This window comes from Saccostrea cucullata, unplaced genomic scaffold (genome assembly GCF_032062105.1).
Source record: "Saccostrea cucullata isolate Sc308-1 unplaced genomic scaffold, CSIRO_AGI_Scuc_v1 ctg18989, whole genome shotgun sequence".
In the NCBI taxonomy this organism is placed as follows: Eukaryota; Metazoa; Mollusca; class Bivalvia; order Ostreida; family Ostreidae; genus Saccostrea; species Saccostrea cuccullata.
Window position 1 is genome coordinate 1 of NW_026924094.1, and position 9441 is coordinate 9441.

A 9441-nucleotide genomic window follows, 5' to 3' on the forward strand; every position below is an offset into this window, starting at 1 on the left:
AACAAGAAAACTATCCAGATATTTTTGCAGAATTACAAAAAGATGGAAAATCTAAACATTTTCTATCAAAACAGCTGAAATTATACCTAGACAATGAGGAACTGATCCGATGTGGAGGGAGAATACACAATACATCAATCAGCAAAACAGCAAAGCATCCAATACTCCTAGCATCCAAAGATCCACTGACCACTTTGATTGTTTTAGATGCACATAGAAGAAATTTGCACTCAGGAGTCAATAGTACAGTCACGTTGTTGAGACAGAATTACTGGATACAAAGAATTCGCCAGAGTGTAAAATCTGTATTGCGAAAATGCATTACATGTAGAAAAATCACGGGAAAACCTTATCCCATTCCAGAAGCACCACCGTTACCTAAAGACAGATTGAGAGAAGAACCTCCTTTTACTGTAACTGGTGTGGATTTTACTGGTGCCCTGAAGGTACAAAAAAAGAATGGACATGAAGGCAAAGTATACATATGTCTTTTCACTTGTGCTAGTACAAAAGCTGTACACCTGGAATTGGTAACGGACCTCACTGAAGAACAATTCATTTTAGCCTTTCGAAGATTTTCCAGCAGGAAATCACTACCAAAAATCAAAGTACTCAGAAGTACAGAGAGCCGGGCTTATTTACAGAGTAGATTGGATTTCTTACATGAATCACGTTTATATTCTGATGAAAAAATTATTTTAAAACTATCAATATAAATGATAAGACACTGACAGTGAGTTTTTCAATCCTAATACTGTCGTTACCCTGTTTATTAAGTTAATGCTTTGATTAAAGGTAATGACCGAGTGAAATAATTACATCGCACGTCTACTAGATGGCAAAATTAATCGTTAGCTATAGAAATGAATTAAACAATAAATAAGCTTTAAAAACAGCAACAACTAAGTGTTTGTAATTGATCCAGACACTCGAATAATTATAACGACAGTCTACATCTAATCACAGAAAATAATAAAATTTCAATTTATCCTTATAAAACTATTTAATAATTATTCACTGTATGTTGAATTCGCGGAATTTTAGTTTCCGCGAATATAGCGAAAATTAACTCCGCGAGTTAATTTCCTGCTGTACAGTACCACGGTCCGATTTTGTCAGAATCAGAATTAATCTGGTACCGCAGCTGAATGTAAACAAACAGGCCAGTCTGGTTCCCTCTCCTGCTTTACCTCGTATGTGTAGAGAACTACGGTAACACTGATTATCAAAAATCCTTACGCTAATAACCTGTGTTCTTTGACTTATGAAGTTTTCAAAGTCATTACTAATAATGTTTAATTTATATAGATAAAACTTCGTTTTATTTTTGTTGCTTTATTTAGTGTTTGTATTATCTCAAAAGCGGTTGAGAGTAAGAATTATATTTTTGCACGTAACTTTAAAATGGCGACTATGGGGTTATCATCCTGTCTTGAACAGGATCACATAAGCCGGCAATTGCTCTTTGAGCAATAAGCCCGGCTAATTATGATATCGGACAACGCAACCACCTATGTTGCTTCTTCTAGGGAAATCAAAAAGTTAACATCTTCACACAGTCTTCAAGAAACCTTAAACACCAATAGTACAAGATGGAAATTCATACCTAAGAGAGCACCCTGGTACGGCGGCTTCTGGGAACGACTAATAGGACTTACAAAGAACTGCCTAAGGAAAGTACTAGGAAGATCCTTTGTAAATTTAGATGTCCTGAACACAATCATCGTAGAAATTGAGCGCATTCTGAATGACCGTCCTCTGACCTATGCATCAGCCGTCCCATTGGACGAAGATCCCCTAACACCCTCTCATCTACTGTATGGAAGGAAAATCAAGTCATTCCCTTATCCTGGGAGTTCCAATGAAGAAAACGTAACAACTGATTTGAACCACGTATCTGCGAACGAAACTTACAACATTCAACAAAAAGCCATTCAACACTTTTGGCAACGCTGGAGAAAGGAATACTTAACATCCTTAAGAGAATATCATCGCAGCCATGAAAAAAGCAAACAAAATATCCAGACCGGAGACATCATGCATTTATTTATTTATTTAATATGCATTTATTTATTTATTTTTTTTTTTAACTATTTTGGTTGCATACAATGCAAAAAAAATATCAAAAAATGGTAAACGTTTTCTTACTATTCAAAATTATGCCTTCCTGCAAACATCTTTATTGATTTACATATCAAATATATCGTATACATATCGTATACAATTTTTTTTCACTTCAAAAAGCTACAATATGTATGCTGTAAAACTTATTCGATCATTTTACTTATATAAACATGACTTAAGTTGTTTTAAATTTTGATAAAAACTTCTTTGCATCGTGTGTTCTTAATACAAAAATAGGCTTTGCTTTATTGGCGTGGGCTTCCGAAATGCTCGCCACGGAAATCTGCGCACTAAACCTTAATTAGTCCTACCTTAACAATTTGCAAACTGGACGATTTTTATACTGAATGATACATTGTATATCTTTTCAAGGGCATTTAAAAATAAACAATCTTCCGTTTGTTAGGAGATCCTCTCTCTGACCTATTGTGCGCTTTTCACAGCGAACACTTTTTGATGAATTTAACCCCAGAAATTTGTGGAAACTGGCAAAGATTGAGGAGCTTATTTCCGGCCAAGATGGACTTATAAGATCTGCGTTATTAAAGACCAAAAATGGTATAACTTCTAGGCCAATTACGAAACTGTATCCATTAGAATTAAATTCTGGGGACGATAACGAACCTTCAATACCTACAAAGGATCGTGAGGCAAAACTGAAAGCCATTAAACAGATTTCCAGCCATTCTAAGTGAAATAATCTAATTTTGATATGATATTGTGAATAACTTTTTAAAAAGAAATCAATGCATTTTTTAGCTAAACCGCTTCTTATTTTTTCAGTCCAAAGACTTTCTTATTTTAAACTTTGTGGGCCGGAGAATGTTATGAATTATAGACAGTAATGCTTTTCTAATTTACCTTTCAATACAATTATTTAGGATCTTTAAGACGCCTCCATTTAGGAAACAATAAAATTCTGACACTGTTTGAAGGAGCTTTTTTAGGTCTCGGCAAATTGGAAGAACTACAGCTGCATAGAAACCGCATTAACACGCTACCTAGCCGTTTATTTGCGCCATTTAATCGTCTCATAAGGTTGGAACTTCAACAAAACAAATTGAAAACAATACAAAACTCCACCAAAACCTTTGCATCAATGACGTCATTGAAATATTTAAATTTAGCTGACAATGGCTGTTCGTCTCTTCCCTCTACACTGTTCTCAAATCTGAAATCGTTACAGAAGCTAGAGCTGAGTGGAAACAAGCTTGGAAAATATTTACTGAATGATTTCGGAGGAAATTTATTTTTGGGATTGGAGAAGCTTGAATTTCTTGATATATCAAGCAATCAGATCCATTCCTTTCCTTATAACATATTCAGAGACACGAAGAGTCTCAATTTCTTGCTTCTACAGGATAACTGGATATCTGGATGGGGAGTGAACCTTTTCTCCCATTCTATTTCTCTTTCTTCTTTGGATTTGTCAAATAATATGATTACAATCATCAACGAAGGGAATATGAAGAATTTAGGATCATTAAAGACTGTCAACTTTACAAACAATCCCTTTGCTTGCACCTGTGATTTGCGTTGGTTTCGGAGATGGATCAAAAACACAAAAACAAAAGTGATAAACCTTCAAAAATATGAATGTAATTCCCCTGCTGAATGGAAAGGCAAATTGCTGATTTCTTTTGATGACACCAAAATTGAATGTTCTCTTGTGTCCCTTTCAGCAGCTGTAGGAATAGCTTTCGGAGTTCTTGGTGGAAGTTTAGTTATTGCTTTTATTATCTATCAACGTCGCTTCCATATGATATATCAATGGTATAGGATGAAAAGGCAGATTTTCAGGAAGCATGGAGACTATGAAGAGATTAGAAATGAGGAATTTGATGCTTGCCTTATTTATTGGGAAACATCCGAGGATCAAGAATGGATCGAAAAATATTTTATGCCAGACTTTGATTTAGGAACCTCAGACGATGATTATCATGGTGCATACAAAATTTATTATCATGAACGTGACACAATGGCGAATTTTCGGACCTTAGAAACAATGATGGATATCATGGAAAAGAGCAGGAAAATCATTTTAGTGGTAACAAAGCATTTAAAGTCGTATCCTCCTGGACAGTTTCTGATCTCAGAGGCTCTGACATTACGAGCGGATACACTTAGTGACATTATTATTGTTACGGTAGGGGAAATTTCATTTGCAGATGTACCTCGACTGCTGCATACAAAATTCAAGATAGGTGATCACATTGAATGGAAAGAAAATGATACAAATTGCGAAAGTGCCTTCAAAGTAACAATGAAAGTAAAGCTGGGCATCCCCATGAAAAATAATGAATTTGAGATGCATTGACTTGTTCAATGAATTAAGACTTACTATTTGATAACAGCTATATATATAGAAGCTTAACTCTTCGTTAGACAATTGAAATGATAAAATAATTTACAATTCTTACACCCTACAAATACACAGTATTGTTTATTTATAGCATCACCATTCATGTACAGAAATGACATCGGCTTTTTTCATTACAAATTCAAAGGATGGTGGTCCCCCGATTTCGATGTTTAAGTGGATGGGATGATGTCAATTATGGCATATTGTGTCAAACATAACCGCCCTATCATATGTCATTCAAAAGTAATCACCAAAGTTAAAATTTTTGAAATTAGGTCAAACATGAAGGTCAAGGGGCTCAAAACATCTTGTTACAGGTAATGCACATGTCAAATATGAAAGCCCTATCTTTCTTAATCAGAAGTTATAAGGAAAGATAATATTTTTGAAAAGTAGGTCAAACTTCAAGGTCAAGGTTATAGGATAAAAATGTTTGTATAATTAGAAAGATCTTGTCACAGGTATATGTAGTTTAATCTCCACTCATTATTTGACAGACTACACTTCAAGTAATATAACACATATGCTGTAAGCAAGGTTAGCCTTGTGGGAGCAGCTGACGTTTATTTTGATTGTCAATTTGTTACATGTACTAACATGCATTATTCACCATCACAGGGCATGGGTTTTGTTTGTGATTGTTTGTACAAATAAAATCCCGTAGCTTGTGACGGTGTAAAAAATAACTACAAAAGGCTATTGATGTAAATACTTGATCTAAAAATATTTAAATCAAATTCCCGAAATTACATGTACTTTTACATGGCTTACTTAAAATATGACACAGTTTATGTTATCTGGTATCAAAATGAATTGTTATGCAAATACAACAATTTTTTTTTATTTCTAAGTAGATGTCTTGGCTATTCACCATCCTGAAAACTCTCATTTTTACCTACTATTATAGTCAAGATAAAGTGACGACTGCGCTTATCTGCACTTTTCTAATTCTACCTTTTTATCTATCTAGAACAAACTTATGTAAAAGGAAACAGTCTTAAGGGTAAAGTTTTTTTTTCACTTTTATGAATTGCTTAAAGATATTTTGAATATCACTTATTTAAATTGAAAAATAGCTTAGGAATTTTCAGAAGTATAATAAAAAGCGTAATTATTTGTGTATTGGCATGTTCGCTAATTTTGGAATTCGAAAAAATATTATTTATTTATCAATATAAAATGAATATCTTCTGCTGGAAAAGAAAAAAGGGTTGGCTTTAAGGTTACAAAGATCTACCATCTATTCAATTTTTATCCATTTATTTTACATTTTATATCTACTATTTCTATGAATTTGTCATGATTGGGGACAAGGCTTTACTACAGACTTGGACTTAACACCTCTATGAAAGCCATGTTTGTGATGGATTTCTACTGGATAGTATAAAATGGTAGTTCAAATACTATCATCAGTGCTGTTGTAATCAGTGCTAATGAATTATTCACTTCCAAAAATAATTATGAAGATGTACGAAACTTCATTATACTTCAATAATGCGTTACAGTTGTTCATTCTCGTATGACTGAAACGTGTAATATGTCTTGTACTTTAAAAATCCCGACATTCAGGTAAATCAAGTTGAAATTTTAAATACCCAATTAACTCTGCAAGCAAAACATTCATGAATAAAATTCGACCCGCTTCTATGTCATCTTCTTTCACGGTATGCATGTTGCTAAAACGTCTTATTGGTTGTGGATTAAATCGGTCTGAGTTATACGCTTTAAAGGTAAGCGTATAGAAACTTTTTTTTTCTATTTCACAATGTAAGAAGTATTTACATACTCAAGTCAAGTAAATTTTATTTATAGTGGGCACATATATACAGCACAACAGAAATAACATGAGCTGTGGTAAGCTCCCTAAATTATCCTAAGATAGAGCAGTTTTTACGTCAATTTCCTTTTTTACCAGGGTTTCCCAGCATGTGCAGAAGACTATTATACGCATGCATCTCTTTAGGACACCTGCTTCTCGTAACAGGAAAGCGGTGTCCCGCACCTTGTTCTTGTCACAAAGATGTTGTCAATTGCAGTGGGAAAAACTTGAACGAATTCCGAAAAATCTACCTCCCTCCACAAAAAATCTGCTTCTTGGTCATAAATGTATTCAAAATATCATAAAGAGTGACTTCTGTGTCTTAAAAAACCTTGTGGAATTACAGTTACAGAATAACAAAATCGAATCAATTTTGTCCGACACGTTCACGGGTGCCTGCATTCCAAATATTCAGACAATTCGACTGGAAAATAATAAGATAAACGTGACTGGCGAAAGTGCATTCTACAATCTATCGGTACTTGTTAATACGACGTTGACAAATAACAAATTAGTTAATATGCATCCTAACACATTTCGTGGCACTTCTTTAAAGTTTTTACATTTGGGAAGTAATCATCTAACCACAATACCAAACTTACAAGGCCTAAGTGGTCTTAATAATATAGTATTGGAGGGAAATAAAATACAGAACTGTACTTTCCCAAGTGAGTTTGCGACCATGTCCAATTTGACAACAATCGGAATGAGCAACAACAAAATACAGGAATTGTCCAAAGACGCCTTTATAGGTCTTAAACATGGTAAAGTACGTACACTTAAACTAGCCCGAAATAATTTATCAAAAATTTCAAATGAAAGTTTATTACCTTTGTCAAACCTACAGTCTCTTACAATTGGTTGGAATCCATTAACAGACACTGAACTGAATACTCCCTTGTCTTCTCTTAGCATCTCAAGTGTACAGTTAAACGGACTCATTCCATCTCTCTCTCTGAAGGTGCTGGACGCTGTGAACTTGTCAACTCTAGATATGAGTTTTAACGAAATTAATAATATTCCATCTGAAGGATTTAAAACGCTGACAAAATTAAACATTTTAGATCTGAGTAATTGTGGAATTCGTTATATTCATGAAAACGCCTTCATTGGACTCAAAAACCTTAACAATCTTCAACTGAGCAATAATTATGTACAATCGGTACCTAAGAATATACCTAAGAATTTGTTATATCTTTATATGTCTGGAAATCAAGTCAATGTTTTAAGAAATAATTCTTTCTCAGATTTAAGATCTTTAAGACGTCTTCATTTAGGGAACAATAAAATTCTTACACTGTTTGGAGAAGCCTTTTTAGGTCTCAACAAATTGGAAGAACTGCAGCTGTATGGAAACCGCATTAATACTCTACCTAGCCGATTATTTGCTCCGTTCATCCGTCTAATTCAATTGGAACTTCAACAAAACAAATTGAAAACGATACAAAACTCAACCAAAACATTTGCCTCGATGACGTCATTGAAATATTTAAATTTAGCTGATAATGGTTGTTCCTCTCTTCCTTCAACTCTGTTTTCAAATCTGAAATCGCTGCAGACCTTACATCTTCGTGGAAATCAGCTTGGAAAATATTTACTAAATGATTTCGGAGGAAATTTATTTTTTGGATTGGAGAAGCTTGAATTTCTTGATATATCAAGCAATCAGATCCATTCCTTTCCCTCTAACATCTTCAGAGACACGAGGAATCTCCATACCTTGCTTCTTCAAGATAACTGGATATCTGGATGGGGAGCGAGTCTTTTCTCCAATTCTATTTCTCTTTCTTCTTTGGATTTGTCAAATAATATGATTACAATCATCAACGAAGGGAATATGAAGAATTTAGGATCATTAGAGTCTGTAAACATTACAAACAATCCCTTTGCGTGCACTTGTGATTTGCGTTGGTTTCGGAGGTGGATCAAAAACACAAAAACAAATGTGACAAACTTTCAAAAATATAAATGTAATTCCCCTGCTGAATGGAAAGGCAAATCGCTGAATTCTTTTGATGACACCAAAATTGAATGTTCTCTTGTGTCCGTTTCAGTAGCTGTAGGAATTTCTTGTGGTGCATTAGTAGTAAGTATTATAAGTGCTTACATAATATATCAAAATCGATTTAATATTATGTTTCTACGGTATCGTATGAAAAAATGGTTCGCAAGGAAACATGGAGGCTACGAAGAGATTAGGAATAAAGAATATGATGCTTGCCTTATTTACTCAGAATCATCCGATGAGGATAAGAAATGGATCAAAACAAATTTTCTCCCAGACATTGATAGGGAAACCGAAGACGATGATCACCATGGTGAATATAAAATTTATTATCAGGAACGTGACACATTGGGAAATGCAAGTACTTTAGAAACTATGCTGGACGTCATGGAGAAAAGCAGAAAAATCATTTTAGTGGTAACAAAAAATTTAAAGTCGTACCCTCCCGTACATTATTTGATCACAGTGGCTTTATGGTTACAGGGAGATTTGATTGATGATATTATTTTTGTATCAGTAGGGGACGTTTCATTCGCAGATGTACCGCGACTGCTTCATACAAAATTCAGAATAGGTGATCAAGTTCAGTGGAAACAAAATAATATAAATTGCAATCGAGTTTTTAAGGAAAGGATTAAGGAAGAGTTGGGTAACCCGCTCACAGTTTAGGATACAGAGATGCACTATCCTGTAGAATGAACATATACTTTTTATTTATATGATAATGACAAGATGTTGGATGTTAAAAGGGAGTTCCACGAGATCCAATGTGTAACTTTTTAACAAATGAATGTGTTAATGAAAATGGTACTGTGTCAACTTTTTTCTGAAATCATGCAATATAAAAATTCTTAAATCAGAATAACACCGCAATAGTATAATCCACACTTTGCAGAAGTTGTGTCCCTTTGCGGGGTCATCCAAAAGGTCAAAAGGAAAAGAAATGATATTTCTACTCTTTATGCTACCAAACATTTGGGCGTGCTCTGAGAAATCCACTTTGTTAATTTTTTTTCACTCAATAGATGTGTAGCCCCAGATTGGGGCTTAACATTTTTTTTGTCAGATGACAAAGTAAAAAAGCAGAACACTACAAAGGATACTGTAAGGATTCTATGGTTTTTTCCCAAA

General features: G+C 34.2%; 1 protein-coding gene across 1 annotated transcript; it reads left to right on the forward strand.

Moving 5' to 3' along the window:
* The first annotated feature begins 1488 nt into the window (after window positions 1-1488).
* On the forward strand, window positions 1489-9334 carry LOC134265687 (uncharacterized). The gene is made up of 4 exons (XM_062747906.1): window positions 1489-1872; window positions 2568-2769; window positions 3006-4434; window positions 7218-9334. The coding sequence occupies exons 1-4, from the start codon at window positions 1489-1491 to the stop codon at window positions 8977-8979; spliced, it is 3777 nt and encodes a 1258-aa protein (XP_062603890.1). The 3' UTR covers window positions 8980-9334.
* Window positions 9335-9441: the final 107 nt, after the last annotated feature.

Coding starts and splice junctions, on each gene's coding strand:
- LOC134265687 (XM_062747906.1), top strand. CDS start 1,489: ATGATATCGGACAACGCAACCACCTATGTTGCTTCTTCTAGGGAAATC. Junction 1,873..2,567: donor GGAGTTCCAATGAAGAAAAC/GTAACAACTGAT, acceptor CGCTTTTCACAG/CGAACACTTTTTGATGAATT. Junction 4,435..7,217: donor AAAAATAATGAATTTGAGAT/GCATTGACTTGT, acceptor GTCTTCTCTTAG/CATCTCAAGTGTACAGTTAA.